Source organism: Puma concolor, chromosome D2 (assembly GCF_028749965.1).
Source record: "Puma concolor isolate L17-30 chromosome D2, mPumCon1.1.hap2, whole genome shotgun sequence".
Lineage (NCBI taxonomy): Eukaryota > Metazoa > Chordata > Mammalia > Carnivora > Felidae > Puma > Puma concolor.
The window spans coordinates 8,937,090-8,956,567 of NC_141677.1; the positions used below are offsets into that span (position 1 = coordinate 8,937,090).

General features: G+C 42.6%; 3 protein-coding genes across 4 annotated transcripts in view; all 3 read left to right on the plus strand.

Moving 5' to 3' along the window:
• The window catches only part of LOC147575763 (zinc finger protein 33B-like), a 40,324-nt gene extending 31,786 nt beyond the window's left edge, over positions 1–8,538 (plus strand). Inside the window, exons 5-7 of one of the 2 annotated variants that reach the window (XM_086679578.1) lie at positions 541–645; positions 3,554–3,667; positions 5,085–8,538. In XM_086679578.1, coding sequence (XP_086535704.1) covers positions 541–645; positions 3,554–3,667; positions 5,085–5,113 — 248 coding nt within the window. In that variant the 3' untranslated portion in view covers positions 5,114–8,538. Of the gene's footprint in view, positions 1–540; positions 646–3,546; positions 3,668–5,084 lie in introns of both variants that reach the window. The other variant, XM_086679579.1, reaches the window with a different exon arrangement.
• On the plus strand, positions 652–3,127 carry LOC112851512 (uncharacterized). The gene has a single exon (XM_086679556.1). It carries the CDS (start codon positions 765–767, stop codon positions 2,637–2,639), a length of 1,875 nt encoding a protein of 624 aa, XP_086535682.1. The 5' UTR covers positions 652–764; the 3' UTR covers positions 2,640–3,127.
• A 3,929-nt stretch (positions 8,539–12,467) lies between the features above and the next one.
• The window catches only part of LOC112851513 (uncharacterized), a 47,698-nt gene continuing 40,687 nt past the window's right edge, over positions 12,468–19,478 (plus strand). The window contains exon 1 of the mRNA XM_086679553.1: positions 12,468–12,873. Within this exon, the coding sequence (XP_086535679.1) occupies positions 12,781–12,873 (93 nt within the window). The 5' untranslated portion in view covers positions 12,468–12,780. The remainder of the gene's footprint in view (positions 12,874–19,478) is intronic.

A 19,478-nucleotide genomic window follows, 5' to 3' on the forward strand; every position in this document is an offset into this window, starting at 1 on the left:
ACTTTAATTATCTCTAAGTTCTCTGTCTCTTCCTCTATGTGTAGTTGCCACGGGCTCAAGCTCTTTCTATAGATGTGAGCTCTTTTATCAGTTTCTTTTGTATTAAATGTTTATTTCCTCAGTGGTGATTTGAAGTCAGTAGTATTTTGTATTTCCCAGTTATGCTGAAGTCATGGGTTGTTGATTGGTCATTTTATTTGCTCTCCTTATGTTGATCCTTAGAGGTATTTGGAGGATAGATGGAGATGTTACGAATTTAGTAGCTGCTGTTACTCCTCAGACGTCGGAATGCAGATGTATGCTTGTAGTAGTTTCCTCTCCTTTCTTCCACAATGGCAGGCCTTTTGTTTCTTGTTTCCATTTTCGTATTTTCATGTCCAACAGAAGAAATTGAAAAAATAAGTACTTATAGTTATTTTCTTCCCTGGAGACTAGACAAGAAATCAAAATCCACTAAAACATAGGGCATTTGTATATATGTGGCATTCCAGAAGAAATGTGTTAGTATTTATGTGTACGGTTAATTTTTCTTATCTTTAGAAGTCTGGGAAACTGATCACAAGAAAGGAAGGAGGCAAGAAAACCAGCGTGAACCTATGTGGGAAGTTGCATTCATCAGTAAGAAAACACTGACCAAGGAACGAGGTAACGTAATAGGAAAACCATTTAACCTGGACACAAATTCGTTTCCTTCCAGAGAGAGCCTCTGTCAGTGTGACTCATATGGAGTGAGTTTCAGCTGTATTTCTGAATTGTGTATCTATATGAAAAACTATTTAGGAAAAAAGACTGATGAATTTAATGACTGTGGAAAATTACTACTCAGTATTGAACACAAGAAAACTCCTACTAGCGAGAAAAGTGAATTTTTTAAACATGGGGAAACTTTCAGTCAGGATGAGGACCCTGTTGATCATGAGAAGATTCAAAGTGTAGATCAAACATTTGAATATAACATGTATCAAGAAACCTTCCCCGAAAAGGCAATATTGAGTACGTACAAGAGAGAGATCACTGAAGAGAATCACTCTGAATGTATTGAATATGGGAGCACCTTCTTTCCTAACTCCTCTTTCCTGTTACATCACATGAATGCCTCCGAAGAAAATCACTGTGGACTTGGTACTTGTGGGAAATCGTTATGTGTGAAGTCTACCCTTTTGAAACCTTATGGGGCACGTATGAAACCCTCGGAGTGTAGTGAGAGTGGGGATCATTTCCAGGGGGATTTATGCCTTCCACAACTTCAAACAAATCATAAAGGAGAGAAACACTTTGAATGCAATGAATGTGGGAAAGCCTTTTGGGAGAAGTCCCACCTCACTCGACATCAGAGGATACACACGGGAGAGAAACGCTTTCAGTGTAATGAATGTGGAAAAACTTTCTGGGAGAAGTCAAATCTCACGAAACATCAGAGATCACACACAGGGGAGAAGCCCTATGTGTGCAATGAGTGTGGTAAAGCCTTCAGCCACAAGTCAGCCCTCACGTTACACCAGAGAACACACACAGGGGAGAAACCCTATCAATGTAGTGCATGTGGAAAAACTTTTTACCAGAAGTCAGACCTCACCAAACACCAGAGAACACACACAGGGTTGAAACCCTATGAATGCTATGAATGTGGGAAATCTTTCTGTATGAATTCACACCTTACAGTGCATCAGAGAACTCATACAGGAGAGAAACCATTTGAATGTCCTGACTGTGGGAAATCTTTCTGTCAGAAGTCACATCTTACACAACATCAGAGAACCCATGTAGGGGATAAGCCCTACAAATGTAATGCATGCGGGAAAACTTTCTACCACAAGTCAGTTCTCACTAGGCATCAGATAATTCATACAGGGTTGAAACCTTATGAATGCTACGAATGTGGAAAAACCTTCTGCTTGAAGTCTGACCTCACAGTGCATCAGAGAACTCACACAGGGGAGAAACCCTTTGTGTGTCCTGAATGTGGGAAATTCTTCAGCCATAAGTCTACCCTCTCTCAACATTACAGGACACATACAGGAGAGAAACCCTTCGAATGTCACGAATGTGGAAAAATATTCTATAATAAATCGTACCTGACTAAACACAATAGGACACACACAGGGGAGAAACCCTACGAATGTAATGTATGTGGGAAAACGTTCTGCCAGAAGTCTCAGCTCACTCAGCACCAGAGAATCCACATAGGAGAGAAACCCTATGAGTGTAATGAATGTGGAAAGGCTTTCTGTCACAAATCAGCTCTAATTGTGCACCAGAGAACTCATAGAGAAGAAAAGCCCTATAAATGTAATGAATGTGGGAAGTCTTTCTGTGTGAAGTCAGGACTTACTTTACATCAGAGAAAACACACAGGGGAAAAACCCTATGAATGTAACGAATGTGGGAAATCCTTCAGTCACAAATCATCCCTCACAGTGCATTATAGGGCTCACACAGGGGAGAAATCTTGTCAGTGTAATGAATGTGGGAAAATTTTTTACCGAAAATCAGACCTTGCTAAGCATCAGAGGTCACACACAGGCGAGAAGCCCTATGAATGTAACACATGTGGAAAAACCTTCTCTCAGAAGTCAAACCTCATTGTACATCAGAGAACACATACAGGAGAAAAACCTTATGATTGCAGTGGGTGTTAGGAATGTTGAGCTGTGGTTCAGTAGCCGCTATGCTTCAGAGAACGCACGCTGTAGAAGAAGTAATGTCGATGTTCTGAATGTTGAGTGACCTTCATCCACAAACTGGCCTTATTTTACCCCGAAGCAGACTGGAAAACATATAGGACAGTCTTGTTAAATAATATTCCGTTGAATGTACCCTAGCAAATGTGGGTATAAAACCTTGCAGAATTTTGCTTTTGTGAATGTTTTTTTTTTCTTTTTTTTTTCGTGGCAAAAATACAAACTAGGTTATGTCAGAATTTCTATTCAGGAGAAATCTTCAATTTGAGACATATAGCTTGAAGATTGTCTTTAGAAGTAATATAACATTGGAACTTGTGGTTTGGTTTTGATGCCATACTTGTCTTCAGGAAACATGAGAAATTGTAATTTATAGTTGAATATTGTGCAATGTACAAACAAAAAGTAGTAAAATGAAACAATGAATTTAAAAGAAGTTGCAGTAATACAGAGAATTCTCATTTGCCCTTTCCCGAGCTACCTCTTAAGATATCTTACATAAGTATGGTATATTCTCTAGCAGAAATGTGGATGGTACCATAATGCTAAGTCACATACGTCATTCACACTTCAGTTGTTTTTACGTGCACTTTTGTGTATGTGTAGTTCTACAAAATATTGTCGCTTATGGTTTGAGTACCTGTCGATACAGGCTACAAAATCGAAAAGGAATCTGGAACCTGTGTTGCATTAGGATTACAAAGGAATCAGGATTTCACCACAAGAAGTTCCCTGGTGTTAATAACCATACCATTTCTGCAATCTTAATCCTGGCAATTGATGAGAATATGAAGTTTTTAAAAAGGAGATATAATTGAAATATTAGGGCAACACCATTAAATGCTTACGTGAAGTATCCCTTAAGTTTACAGGACTCCTCTATCTACACATGCTGCCTTCTATAAACTGTGTGTGTTCCATATGCATAATGGAAGTTAATATGATTGTGAATCGAAACCAGACACTCGTAGTTCAGCATCTCCCAGGTATGTCAGGGCCTGGAGGAACCTCTGGAAAGGAGGCCCCCAAAGCTAATATGTAACCACTTAAAACACATAAATCAAAATAACAAAATGGTAAATAAAATGTGTTCTGTGCAGAGGGATATCTAGTCCGTAATCGCATTTTTCCCTTTCAAGCCGTAGGGTGCCTTGAGTGTACATATGTGAATTCTCCACCCCTCAGCCTCAGTTGTACAAACCCCTGGAAGTAACTGCCCTCTAAGGCAGAGTTCAGAATAGAAGCCACAGACAGGCTATATGTCACTCAGGGTTGTAAACTAGGCTGTAAAATCACAGGTCCAGCGTACCCAGAAACATATCTGGGTCATGGGTTTTTGATTATATGAGAAGGTGGGTTGAGACTGGAGCAGAGCCAGAGTAAGGTCAGAGTGAGGCTTTTATGGACCGACAGGGTGTAAAGGTGTTATACTACATTTCATTATCCAATTTCATAAATCAGGTTACACAAACTAATGATCTTAAATTGCACCGATATTCTAAGCGTTCGCCTTAGGAAACTAGAAACAGAAGAGTTAATTGAATGAAAAGGAGCAAACCAAAGGAAATAATAAGAATTAGAGCAGAAATCAGATCTTTGAAAAGACAAAAACAGTAAAACGAAAAGTTAATTATTTGAAAAGGTCAATAAAAGTAATAAACTTTCAGCTAAGTTAACTAAGAAAAAGAGTAGATACAAGTCGTCAATATGAGAAGTGAAAGACATAACAACTGATTACATGGACATTAGAAGGATAGTAATGTTACGGACAACTCTGCCCACAAATTTCATAACTTAGATCTATTCCTTGAGAGACACAATCTGCCTAAACTCACAGAAGTATAAATTTGTATAGGCAAATATCTATTAAAGAAACTGAGTTCATCCTTAATCTTCCAAATCAGAAAGTTCAGGCCCAGATGTGTTCACTGGTGACTTCTAGCAAACACTTAAGGAAGGAAGAAATGATACCAATTCTCTACAACCTCTTCCAAAAAGGAGGAGAGGAAGAAATCCTTCCTAACTCATTCTGTGATGCTTATTATAGTAGCAAAAGCAGGCAGAGACATTATAGGAGAGGAAAGCAATAGGGGTGCCTGGCTGGCTGAGTCCGTAGAACACGTGACTCTTAATCTCGGCGTCCTGAGTTTGAACCCTAGGTTGGGTGTGATTACTTTAAAAAAATTCTGAAAAGGAAAGCTAGATGTGTATATGTCTGGGAACATAGATGCTGAGATCCTCAACAAATCGTCACCAAGTTGAATCCCACAATATATAATTACGTGCCATGACCATGTGGGATTTATTCCAGGGGTGCTGTGCTGGTTCAACATTTGATAGTCGGGTAGTCACCTGTCACATCAAGAGGCAAAAGAAGAAATGATCATATGATCTTATCAATAGGTGCAGAAGAGCCTTTCACAAAACGTTAACCCACATCCACAGTAAGAAATCTCAGCAGGCTGGGAGTGTGGGGAACATTAACTTGGTAGAGAACATCTCCAACAGCCCTACAGCTAACGTTGTACTTTGATGGTGAGAAACTAGATGCTTTCCCAGTGAGAAGAGGAGAGCAAAGAGGTCCCTGTCCCTGCTCTTTCATCCTCCTTCTGGAAGTCCTCGCCGACGGAGCAAGACCAGAGAAGGAGAGAGACTTGGATTGGGAAGGAGGAGAGAAAACTGTGTAGAGTCACACATAACATGATTGCCCATGTAGGAAATGTCCAGGAGTCGGCAATAAAACGCGCTGACGCGAGTTAACGAGCTTTTAGGATACGGTGGTTGGGTGGGTGGTAAAAAGAAATGAGCCGTTCGGTAACAGGAGACATGCAGGAGCCTTTACGTGCGTATTGTTGAATGAGACAAGCCAATCGGAAAGGCTTTCCACCTTACGTTACCAGGTACAGTGCGTTCTGGAAAGGCACGTGGGGAGACAGTAAAAGGATGGGTGGTCGCCGGAGGATTGAGGCAGGGGAGGGAAGGCTGAATAGGTGGATTATGGAGGACGTTGAGGACGCTGGGAGTATGCTGTAGGACATTGTAACGGTAGATGGGTGCGGATCCTTTGCCAGTGCCCAAAAATGTAACAAAGGGTAAGCCCTAATGTAAACTGTGGTCTTCAGGTAGTACTCCTGTATCAGCATTGACTCGTCAGTTGTAACAAACGGACCACACTACTGCAAGATATGAATGATGGGGGGCTGCAGAGGGGTAGGAGTGAAGGGGTGTATAGGAACTCGACTTGCTGCTCCATGTGTCTGTGACTCTACGACTACTCTAAAATGTAAAGTGTGTGAAAGAAATGAACCATCCTGTCTGCCTATAGCAATATAGAGGAATCTCCGAGGGTGTTTCTTCTATAATTACACAGTTAGAAACACAGTATTCAGTACCACTTTTCCCATGGTGGGAGGCAGAATGCATTCTCAGAAATCATATGCTGACCATCACTAAAGCCTGTTTTCAGCTGTAGCCTCCTGTTGTTATAAGCCGCCTTGTCTTTTCTGCAAGTATCGTAAATTTCTCACCTCTCTTCATAACACCTTGTTTCTGTACTAAGTTTCCATTGGTCCTGTGTTCCCGCACTACAAATATAATGGCCACTGATGAACATTTGAGCTGTGTCTATAGTCTTCAGAATATTTTTAATTACAGTAACTGTGGTCTGAAGTTAAGGCCTAGTGTCCTAGACTCTTGACGTCTGAAACCAACATGGAGTGAACCCTCCGAGCAGGAGGCAGTTACCACAGTGGGCATCACTAAGAGGATGGTCCATCTAAGACCCGGGTCACCACGTAAGACCCAGTTCATCCAGTTGTCATTAAGTGATTGTTGTTGACTAACGAGGTCTGAGATGGGACAAAGGCCACCTGGGACCGAGCTACCGGTTGCTGGCAGACAGCCTCTTGCTGTGGACTGTGCTGCCTGTTTTGGGTGTCACTGTTTCCTCCCCTGGCAACAAGCTCTTGGCCCTAAGAATTGTTAATTGGCCGTACCCCAGGTGCCTGGGCTCCGGGTTCAGTCAGTTTGGCTGGTGTCGTGAGACGCTCCGCCTGTAGAGGCAGTGACGACACCACACTTTAACTGGTGAGCATTTGAGCCCCAGCTACCCAGGGTCGAGGGTCTGGCTGGCACTCTCCGGTTACTGTGTACCGTGTGTTGGCCGTCCCCGGCTGTTCAGGGTAGCCACGCTTACCAGTTTTTGTCATTGTGCCCCAGCGGGGAGGGCATGCAGATGGCCCTTGGTGAGAGTTTGGAAAGCTGGGCTGCCCTGGCCCCGGGAGCATGAAGCGTGCACGGCCCTCGGTGTGTGATGAGCTGTCGTCGACGTGCGGGCAGCGGCCGTCCCCATCTCTTGCTGCTCCTTCCCCTGCTGCCATTGCACACACGCCTCACGCCCGAGGGTGCCGAGGTGCACACCTGTGGTGTCCTGTGGCCCGGAGGCTGATGAGAAACAAAAGGGGACGTCTTCCAAATTGCCAGAGGAAGGACCTCAACTGCGCTAATGCAGAACCCTCAGCCAGTGAACCTGGGGTTGGCGAGGCGCTGGGGTTTTTTTCAGTACACCAAAGGACTAACCTTGGAGTCCTGGGGCTTGATGGCCTTGACCCTTGCCATGCCAGAATGACCTTATTGTTTGTGAACCGTGACCCCAGAGAGATTGGCTGGCATTCCTTGGAGGAAGCGGCAGCTGTCTGTGAGGCGGACTGCCAGGCTGTGGTCCTTTCCCTTGTAACCACCCAGGCCCCCGCCACAGGTGTCAGGATGGAGACAAAAACTGAAAGCTGTCACTTCACATGGCTAGAAACCCAAAATACTGTGAGGGAATTTGTAGAGAGAGAAATGAGAGAGAAGAAACCTGCACTGTTGCAAACAGGCAGCCCTACAGAAGACATTCGGTGAACCGCCGGGTTATGGGCCACGCTTGCTCCTTGCAGCTGTGCTCTGCTGCCTCTGTTGAGAAAAATTCTCATCCTCCTGCTCAGAGGGGAAAGCACTCACCCTGTGCCACAGCAAAGGGGATCATTGGAATGCAGCGTAAGCCCAGGATCCTTAATCCGTGTGAAGCAATGTAACCTTTGCCATAGAGTGGGCTCTTGAGCCCGTAGATCCTCCCTGGAGGCTCTCTGGAGAAGGCAGCTTGTACGTGCGATCAGAGTAAATAGAAAAGCCCCTGACGTATATTGAGTGACAACAGAAAGGAAAGAATTGGCAAGAAAGAATGAGGGGTGGGAGGAACTTAGGTACAGGAAAAGGAAACAACGAAATGACAGAAATGAAGGTGCACAGATTGCCCCAGCTGGGAGTCCAGACTATACGAAGATAACTTATGCAACAGAAGATCAAAGGGCACTAACTGGCTTTTGTACCTTCGCTAGATCGTTTGTGAAATGACTTAAATATCTGCTGAAACGCACCGTTGACAAATTGTCATGACCTTGACACAAGGCTTGAATTACAGCTGTATTTGGGCCTTCGGCTAAATTTGATCATGTCATTCCCTAAAATCTTAGAGGAGTTACTGACTACAAAATGGAGTGCGGGTGACTGTATATTTGTGTTTCCTCAGAACTTATATGTTGAACTCCAGTCCTCAGGGTGATGGTCTCTGGAGGTGGGGCCTTTGGGATGTGATGAGGTTATGGGGGTAGAGCTCTCCTGAATGGGAGTGAAGCCCTCACAAGTGTTGAGCGAACGCCTTTGGCTTTTGCACAAGTGACGACAGAGCAAAAGGACAGCTATCTGTGAACCAGGAGGCAGGCCCTCCCCACGTGCTGATACCGCTGGCCCCTTCATCTGTCTTGGACTTGAGGGCCTCCAGAAGTGTGAGAAATAAATTTGTGTTGTTTGTAAGCCACCCGGGCTGTGTTATTTTTTCTTGCCAGTATGAACAACCTGAGACATTCGGATGAGTAGGTATGTTTTCTCTTAATCCACAGAACTATTGCCTGAGTTCTCCGTGGTCACAGCACCCATTGACGTAATTATAGCACATTCCCATGGTCGGTTCCAGTCGAGTGAATATGAACTTTTGGCATGTAGAATTTGGGTTGTCAGAAGGGGACCCCCGTGTACTGTATGTCCCGGTTGAAAGCATGGCAACCACCTGTTCAGAGACGAAGTGAGTGTCACTGCTGCTTCTCCATTTAGTACTCCAGTTTACTGCGTTCTTAAACCTGGAAATAGTGTTGGCATCTCACAGTGGATCACCGCATCCTCAATGGTGTGGCCAGTTGTCTGGGACCCAACACCACTGTTCCTGAAATAACTGCCTTCGTCTAAGCAGCAACCAGTACATATTTTGTTACTATGGGTTTTGCCAGTACATTCTTCCCAGGGCTGTTTTCAGCAGCCTCAGCCACAGTTTGCCGTTGCCTCCAAAGGGTCCCGGTACACCTTCAGCAGGCTGCCAATGGGATATCCCAGCAACTCTTTGCCATTGCACATAGTCTTTGCAGGGGATACCTTAATTGCACCCAGATTTCTTCAGGAACCCAGGTATGATATATTGATGACCTCATCCTCCAAGGAGATCCTTCACCCATGTATTAGGCGTTCACATACAAAAGTTGTGATAATTCATTTTCCCATACATACTGCAAAGATCCACATCAGGTAAATTCCCTGAAAATTACTTGTAAACCTGGGACTGTTGCATCCCTGCCACTGTCATGAAACTGCTACTGACTGTTCTTTCTCTTGTGTATTCTTAGCACACAGAATGTTAATACAAATGTGTCTTTTCTTCTTGGGTTCTGCAAGGAACATATTCCCCACGTAAACAGTTTACTCAGTTTTATTGATGGCTTTACCTTCAATTGGCCCAACTTGTATAGGACCCCCTCCACAAACAGGCTCTAGAATCAATCCACATTGAAGTCAGCAGGCACTCCTGTGAGTGCCCTTCTTCACTGCAGAAACTTTGCCAGTATCCCCCCATTCCTACTGGAGTTTGTAGACCCCCTCAGGGTGGCCATAGGTTGCCCAGTGGCTTCTGATGCAAGAAACTACCTTCTTCAGCCTTGCAGTAATCCCCATTGGAGCATCAGTTGTTGGTCATGTACTTGGTGCCCCAGCACAAAGAGGCTCCCTGAGCCTGGGACCCTCCATACCCAACTGCCTGTTGCAGCTTGAGTCATGGAAGCAGTACCTTGCAAGCATGGTTACTGACGCTTCCTTGCTGCATGATGGAGCCAAACGTGGGGTCTCTGGCGTATCCCAGCTGCAAGGGGGCTGTGCTCTTCTGCTTCATTCAGCCCAGCTGTGGTGCTGGAAGAGATCCCCCTTCTCCCGGACCCCGTTACCGGGACTGTCCCTTGGAATGAACTGAATGAGCAGCAGTAGCAGTTCTTAGACTTTACAGATGCCATCATCGTCCTGACATGTGATGGAGCTCAGGGGAATGTTGCTGGCTTTCATCCCTTATCCAGGGTGTCCCTGATGAAGGGAAGGACCCAAGAGTCTGCATAAGGGGCCATACATCAAGTAGTCCTCTTAAGACTGGTGCCTCTGGCCAACAAGTTGCCCCATCTGCACATTTTTACGTACTCTTGGGCCATTAAGCCAAGAGGTGCCCCACCGTGGGGTAAGGAATTCTGGAAATGCCTTGCCTCACAGTACAGCCTGAATGTAAATCACGGTAACAGATGTTTCTCCAGGTCCTATGTCTATGATACAGGAGCTGAGCAGGATATTCCCTTTCCCTTCCTAGTTCCAGACGTTACTGATAGTGACCAAGGCACTCCTGTCACTTCTCAGTATGCACAATCCTGGGCTCTTGAAAAAGGCGTTCGTAGAACGTTCGCTTCCCCTGTAAGCCGCCGGCATTTGGTTTAATAGACCACCTCTTGCAGGTGGGATGTGAGTACACCTGTGCAAGTGTCGCTATTTAAAGTGCCTGCTCAGTGCTGAACTTAGACAGATGCTCACAATTCTTGCAGTAGTGCTCATACATTTGCTGTTAATAAAACCTACTCCGGAAATTTGAGATGTTTTCAACCTCCCAGCTCCCCTGCATCTTCCATTGGGGAGATGAAAGAAGGCAGTATTAAGTGGTTTCCTAAGTGTAAAGGTTTCAAAACATATTTGCAAATCTTTTGACCCTTATCTCATTGAGAGGGAAGGTCTGTGTCCCTTCATTTTTTTTTTTTCTTAGTATATTTATTTTTGAAGGAGAGAGAGAGAAGCTAGGGTAGGGACAGATGATGTGGGTGATAGAGAATGCCAAACAGGTTCAGGTTCTGTGTCAGCAGTCCAGAGCCTGAAGCGGGTCTCAAACTCATGAACCATGAGATCATGATCTAAGCCTAAGAACCGTGAGATCATGACTAAGCCAAAACCAGGAGTCAGACATTCAACTGAGTTAGCCACCCTGGTGCTCCTGTGTCCCCTGCTTTTGAATCTGGGCACATTTGTAGATCATGACCTGAGCCGTAGTTGGATGCTTAACTAACTGAGCCACCCTGGTGCCCCTGTTACATTCACTTCTAAGAACATTTTGTTTGTGGATTGGTTAGTGCTAGTGTATACAAATTCATTTGCTATTAATATATTGATCGTGTGTCTTACAAACGTGTTGCAATGGTTTATTACTTCTGATGTTTGTTGTCTGGATCGTAAGAATATTCTATATAGAAGTTCATGTCGTCTGCAGGGAGAAAGAGTTTTAGCACTTTATTTCCAATCTGGATGCCTTTTCTTCCATTTTATTGCCTAATTGTCCTTTCTAGGACCTTCAGTACCATATTAACTAAGTGGTAAGAGTGTGTAAAGGCATTTACAAATTCAAAACGAGGCTTAATATTCTGCTAAAAATGAAGAGACATCCTTCCTTGTAGATTTTCAAGTTGTAAATTTTTTCTCTGCGCCATTGAGAATAAACCATAAATCTTGTTAAATGTCTCTTGGCAGTTTTACAACTTAGAATATCTTTCCCAAGGATCTCAGAATCATCTGTTTGGAATGTAAACTTTGAGGGAGCTGTCAGTTCTGTATCCCAGATTCTATGAGAGTGTAGAAGCTTAAACTTTGGTAGTGGGGGCCTCGATCCATGTTGCAAAACTACCTACTGTCATAAGGATATGAGAATCTTGTTTTTTAACTTGTTGTAACGCCAATAAACTAACACAGGTGGTCATTCTAATTACCAGGTAAATTTAGGGGAAAGAATGTGTGACAAAATGATTGTGTGAAATCCTCCTGCTTGAGACTAGTTATTGTGTATCTTTGCAACATTTATGTGATGGGTTGTATCTGCTTGGCTACAAAGAAGGGTGATATTTCTTTTTGTCTTTGGATTGTATGTGATATGTATCCTGGCACTGAATGATAAAATTGTTTTCTTTGTGTTCTCCCTGAGTGGTTAAGTTTATAGGTTCGGAGAAGATTTTGTTTCAAATCGTATTGCCCTAACAATGTTGGTGATACGAGTGGTGATTCTTGACCACTCATAATGCTGAATTGAGTATGCTTTCTCATCAATGATGTCTGAAAGGGCGAAGAACGAAATAAGAGAGGGATGGTACTGTCGATGTTACAATGTAAATGGAATTCAAACTGTCCCTGGAGAAATTCTGCAGGTGTATTCTGCTAAAGAAGGAACCTCTAGGAGAACCAATTCATCAGCGATATAGAATTAATGAAAGAGGTGTATGTTTAGGTACTTAGCATTAATTTCGGATAAACAATCAGTCAAACTGTAGTATCATTGCCTCCTGCTTGTACCTAATTTGCTAAATCGGCAGTTCTATCCGATGTCGCCTAAGAATGAAAGGTGTTTTCCAAGGAGGTGGCGCCAGGGACTTGGGAAACTCAGCATGCTCTCCCTCGTCAGCCGCAGGAACCGCTCGGGGCCTTCTGCGCACATGCGCTGCTCTCTTCCCGGTAGTTCACGTTGGCGTACGCAGCATCGCGAGAGGACTGTCCCTGTTGCTCTCGCCACAGAGCGCCTGGACGCAGGCGGGACTACGCGATGGTGAAGAACTCGGGTGGCGGTGGTTGAATGTGGATGACCCGTGGGACGGAGGCCCCGCGCGGGAGGGGCCGGTGAAGGAGGAAACGGCTCGCTGCCTGAGCGCGGGGTGAGTCCTGCTCCGTCTGTATGCATCGAATGCGAACCAGCGCGTCCCCGCGCTTGTCACCCAGCGAAGGTTCGTGTTTTCGTCTCCGAGGTGAAGGGTCGCCCGAGGCCTCAGTAAGACCGGCGGAAACTGGCCCGGGGGCGCTCGTGGGTGGTCGCTTCTCTCCTGGGGGGGGGGGGGGGCGGGGCGGGGGCCTCGTTCTTCTCCACTCGGGTCCGTCTTAGTCCTCCCAGCCACCGGTGGTCAGTGTCCCGTCCCCATGGTAACCGCGTAACGCCTGCTGGAGGTGACGGGAGCCGCTTCAGTGGTATTAGATACATTCACATTGTTGGGCAAATGTCGCTACCGTTCATCCCCGTACTCTTTTCATCTTGTAAAAACTGAAATTCTATACCTATTGAACAGTAACTCCCCAATCTCCCCTACCTCCAAGCGCTGGAAACCACCGTTATACTTCCTGTTTCTGTAATTTTGACTACTCTGAGTACCTCGTGTTAGTGAAATCCTGTAGTCTTTGTCCTTTTGTGACTGGCTTATTTCGCTTAGCGTTACGTCCTCAAGATTCATCCATGTTGTAGCGTATTGCAGGGTTTTTTCCATTTTTAAGGCTGAGTAATATCCCATTGTACGTATATGCACATTATGCTTGTCCATTCGCCTGTCCATGGACACTTGAGTTGCTTCCATGTTTCCACTATTGTGAATAATGATGCTGCCGTGAACACGAGTGGTTGAGACGTGTGGTTGAGACCTACTCTTGGGTATATACCTCGAAGGAAAATTGCTGGGCCGTAAGGTAATTCTAGTTTTAATTTTGAGGAAGCTCCATCCTGTTTTTACAATGGTTGTACCGCTTTACACTGTCAGCAGCAGAGGATGGGAGTTCCATTTCCTCTCCATCCTTGCCAACAGTTGCTTTTTCTTTTTTTGGTAGTAGCAATCTTAATGGGTGTGAGGTGGGATCTTACTGTACCTTTGACTTGTATTTCCTTTGGTATCTTTTCTTGTGTATTGGCCATTTGTGTATCTTCTTTGGAGAAGTATCTGTTCAACTGCATTGCCCATTTTTGAATTGGATTGTTTTGGGTTTTGTTGTTGTTGTTGCTGAATATTAGGAGTTGTCTATATGTTCTGGATATTAATTCCTTATCAGATATATGAATTATAAATTTTTTTTTCCTGTGGATTGACTTTTAGCTCTGTGGATAGTATCTTTTGTAGTCAAAATATTTCCATTTTCATGAAAAGTTTGTCAATTTCTTCTTTGTTACCCATGCCTTTGATGTCATATCCAGGAAAACCTTGCCAAGTCCAGTGTTGTGGATCTTTTGTACTATGTTTTCTTCTAAGTTTTATTGTTTTAGATCTTAAATTTAGGTACTTGGTGTGAGTTGATTTTTGTCTATGGTGTTAGGTTAAGGGTCCAAGTTTATTCTTTTACATGTGGCTATGCAGTTTTTCTAGTGCCATTTGATGAAATGATGTCATTTTCGCATTGAGTGGTCTTGACAGCCTTGTCAAAAATCATTTGACAAGATGTGTGAGTGTTTATTTCTGGACTCTTTTTTTTCTATTCCATTGGTCTTATTTGTCCCTTTTTATGCTGGTACCATCCTGTTTTGATTGCTGTGGCTTTGTACTAAGTTTTGAAATCAGGAAGTGTAAGTCTTCCAGTTTTGTTGTTTTTTAGGATTGTTGTGGATAGTCTGGTTTCTTTGAATTTTAGGATGGGTTTTTTTAATTTCTGCAAAAAACGTCATTGGGATTTTGCTAAGGATTTCATTGAAACTGTACATCACTTTGAGTAGTATTGACATTTTAACAAGAAGTTGTCTAATCCATGAACATGGGATGTGTTTCCATTTATTAATGTCTTCTTTAATGCCTTCAGCACTATTTTGTAGTTTTTATTGTGTAGATCTTTTACATCTTTAGTTACATTAATTCCTAAGATTTTGATGCTTTGGTAAGTGGAATTGGTTTTGTAATTTCCTTTTCAGATCGTTCATTGTACCTATATAGAAATGCAACTGAATTTTGTGTGTTGATGTATCTTGCTACTTTGCTGAATTTATTTAGTTCATGCAGCCGCTTTTTTTGTGGAGTCTTTAGGTTTTTCTACATGTAATATTATTTCATTTGCACAGATGCCTTTACTTTTTCCTTTCTAATTTAGATGCTTTTTATTTCTTTTTCTTGTCTAATGCTCTCACTAGAACATCCAGTCCTGTGTTGAACACAAGTGGTGAAAACAGGCATCCTGACCTTGCTCCTGATCTGAGAGGAATAGCTTTCTGCCTTTTCACCACTGAGAATATTTTTTCCTGTGTGTGTGTGTGTGTGTGTGTGTGTGTGTGTTATATTTTTGGCTTTTATTATGTGGGGGTATTTCCCTTCTATTCCTCTTTTGTTGACTGCTGTTACAAGAAAGATGGTTGAATTTTGTCAGATGCTTTTTCTGCATCACTTGAGATTGTCATCTGTGGGTTTTTTTCCTTCATTATATGGATGTGGTGTATTATATTAATCAATTTTTGTATGTTGAACCATCCTTGCATTCCAGGAATGGATCTACTTGGTCATGGTGTATAATAATCCTTTTTTAAAATGTAAGTTAAATTAAATTTTATTAATTTTTTAGACAGTGAGTGTGGACATGAGCAGGGATGGGGCAGAGGAAAAGGGAAAGACAGACTCTTAGACAGGCTCCATGCCCAGTGTGGAGTGTGACACAGGGCTCGATCTCATGTCCCTGGGATCATGACTTGATCCAAACCAAGAGTGGGTTGCTCAAGTGACTGAGGCACCCAAGTGCCCCTATTTTATTTTATTTTATTTTATTTTATTTTGTTTTGTTTTGTTTTGTTATGTTTTGTTTTAACGTTTATTTATTTTTGAGACAGAGAGAGACAGAGCATAAACGGGGGAGGCCAGAGAGAGAGGGAGATACAGAATCTGAAGCAGGCTCCAGGCTCTGAGCTGTCAGCACAGAGCCCGACTTGGGGCTGGAACTCACAGAGCAGGAGATCATGACCTGAACCGACGTCAGACGCTTAAATGACTGAGCCACCCAGGCGCCCCGTTTTTATTTTTTTATTTAAAAAAATTTTTTTTTTAACATTTATTTATTTTTGGGACAGAGAGAGACAGAGCATGAACGGGGGAGGGGCAGAGAGAGAGGGAGACACAGAATCGGAAACAGGCTCCAGGCTCCGAGCCATCAGCCCAGAGCCTGACGCGGGGCTCGAACTCCCGGACCGCGAGACCGTGACCTGGCTGAAGTCGGACGCCCAACCGACTGCGCCACCCAGGCGCCCCTTTATTTTTTAAAGGAAACACAATTAACATACAATTTTATATTAGCATAAGGTGTACAACATACTGATTCAACAATTGTATACATTAGTTCTTACCACAATAAGTGTAATCACCAGCTGTTGCCATACATTATTACAATATTACTGACCTTATTTGCTGTTCTATACTTTTCCTCTCCATGATTTATTTATTTTATAACTCCAAGGTTGTAACTCTTAATCCTCTTTCTCGGTTTCACCCATCTTCCAACACTTTCCCTTAGCAACCATCAGGTTGTTCTTTGTATTTATGGGTCTCTTTTTTGTTTCTTTGTTCATTTGTTTTGTTTTTTAGATTCCACATGGAAGTGAAATCATGTGGTATTTTTCTTTTTCTGTCTGACTTATTTCACTTAGCATAATACCTTTTAGGTCCATCCATTTTGTCCCAAATGCCAAGATCTCATTCTTTTTAATGCCTATGTAATATTGCATTGTGTATATATACCAAATCTTCTCTGTTCCTTCATGTATCAGTGGACACTTGGGTTGCTTCCATATCTTGGGTATTGTAAATAATACTGCAGTAAACATAGGGGCGTATGTGTCTTTTCCAATTAAGTGTGTTATTTACTTTGGCTAAATGCACGGTAGTGGAACTACTGGGTCATATGGTATTTCCATTTTTACTTTTTTGAGAAACCTCCATACTGTTTTCCACAGTGATTGCACCGGTTCCATTCCCACCAAAAATTTACATTTTTCTCCACATCCTCGCCAACATTTGTTATTTCTTTTTGATACTAGCCATTCTGACAGGTGTGAGGTGATACCTCATTGTGGTTTTGATTTGCATTTCTCTGATGATGAGTGACGTTGAACATGTTTTCCTGTGTCTGAGAGAGAGGGTTCCAGAGAGCAGGAGCAGGGGAAGGGCAGGGAGAGAGGAAGACACAGAACCTGAAGCAGGCTCCAGGCTCCGAGCTGTCAGCACAAAGCTCAATGTGGGGCTCGAACCCACGAACCGTGAGATCGTGACCTGAGCCAAAGTTGGATGCTTAGCTGACTGAGCCACCCAGGTGCCCCTGTATGTCTGCTTTAATCAGGTGTATAAGCTCTTCATATGTTTTGGTTATTAACCTCTTTATTAGATATATCATTTTCAGATATTTCCTCCCATTCTCTGGGTTGCCTTTTTGTTTTGTTGATGGTTTTCTTTGTGCAAAAGCTTTTTATTTTGGTGTAGTTGCAACAGTTAATTTTTGGTGTTATTTCCCTTGCCTGAGGAGACATATCGAGAAAAATGTTTCTATGGCCCGTGTCAAAGAAGTTACTGGGTGTAGTTTTCTTCTAGGAGTTTTATGATTTGAGGGCTGACATTTAGGTCTTTAATCCCTTTTGAGTTTCTTTTTTGTGTATAGTGTAAGAAAGTGGTCCAGTTTAATTCTTTTGCATGTAGCTGTTGAGTTTTCCCAGCACCATTTGTTGAAGAGAGTGTCTATTTCACAAAGTTTATTCTTGCTTCCTCTGTCATAGATTAATTGACCATATAGGTATTGGTTTACTTCTGAGTCTATTTTCGTGCCAGTACCATATGTTTTGATTACTATAGCTTTGTGATATGTAATAATCCTTTTACTATGCTGGTGAATTCTGTTTGGAAATATTTTGTTGAGGACTTTTTACATCCATGTTCATAAAAGATATTGTAGTTTCCTTGTTCTCTTGAAGACAGTTTTTTATTTTTATTTATTTATTTTTTTTAAAATTTTTTTCAACGTTTTTTATTTTATTTTTGGGATGGAGAGAGACAGAGCATGAACAGGGGAGGGGCAGAGAGAGAGGGAGACACAGAATCGGAAACAGGCTCCAGGCTCCGAGCCATCAGCCCAGAGCCTGACGCGGGGCTCGAACTCACAGACCGCGAGATCGTGACCTGGCTGAAGTCGGACGCTTAACCGACTGCGCCACCCAGGCGCCCCGAAGACAGTTTTTTAAACTAGAAAAGGATTCACCCATTTTCCCCAACCCCCCCCCCCCAGGTTGTTCTCTGTATGAGCTTGTTTTTTGTTTTTGTTTTTTTAAGATTCCACATGTAAGAGAGATCACATGGTACTTACTTGTCTTTCTCTTTCTGACTTATTTTACTTAGCATCGTGCCATAAAATCCATCCATGTTGTTGCAAATGGCAAGGTTTCATTCTTTTTTGTGGCTGAATCATATTCCGTTGTATATACATACCACAATTTCTTTATGCATTCATCCATCAGTGGACAGTTAGGTTGTGTCCATATCTTGGATATTGTAAATAATGCTTCTGTAAACATGGGTTGTACTTATCTTTTTGAGTTAATGTTTTTATTTTTTTGGGGGGGGTGGGTAAATATTGGGAAGTGGAATGGCTGGATCATATGGTAGTTCTACTTTTAATTGTCTGGAGAGCCTCCATACTGTTTTCCATAGCACCAGTTTACATTCCCACACCCAGTGCCCAAGCGTTCCCTTTTGTCTGCATCCTTGTTAACACTTGCTCCTCCTTGTGTTTTTGGTAGCCATTCTAACAGGTAGGAGGTAATATCATTGTGGTTTTGATTTGCCTCTCCCTAATGATGAATGATGTTGAGCATCTTTTATATGGGCCTGTATGTCTTCCCTGAACAATGTGTATTCATATTTTTTTTGCAAGTGAGTTATGTGAGTTCTTTATACATTTTGAATATTAGTCCCTTATGAGATACAGGACTCAGGAATATTTTCTGTGTTCAGTAGGTTTCCTTTCTATTTTTGTTGATGATTTTCTTTGGTGTGCAAAACATTTTAGTTATGATGTACTCCTATTTATTTCTTCTTGTGTTGTTTTTTTGCTTTTGGAGTCGAACCTAAAACCATTGCCAAGACCTATGTCAAGGAGCTCATTAGCACCTCTGTTGTTTTTTTTTAGGAGTTTTATATGGTTACATGTTTTCCTGTTTTCTTGTATTTCCTTGTGATTCTTTGATTAAACATTGGGCATTTGAATTTAATAATGTGGTAGTTTGGAAATCAGATTCTCCCCAGTCTGCAATGTTTGCTGTATTTTCTTACTGTTTTTGTTTCTTCTTACTTATTTATTGTTTGATGGTGGTAGTCTCTCTTTGTGCCAAGGATCAGCCTGATGTATAAACGTAATGTCTTCTTAGGTGTGGATTCTTTAATTCCTGTGGCAGGTATGTCTTTGCGGGTTTCCTTATGAGAATATCTTCTTTGAGATCAGAAAGAGTATTTTATTCCACTTGGAATTGTCAGAACCAGGGCAGTTCCAAGTACATGTGTGCACTCCGATCTTTTGCATTAAAGAATAAATTGATTCGTCAGTGGTATTTCTACTCTAATCTCTTTTTTACTCGCAAAGTCTAACACAAAACAAGGTATATATATAGTA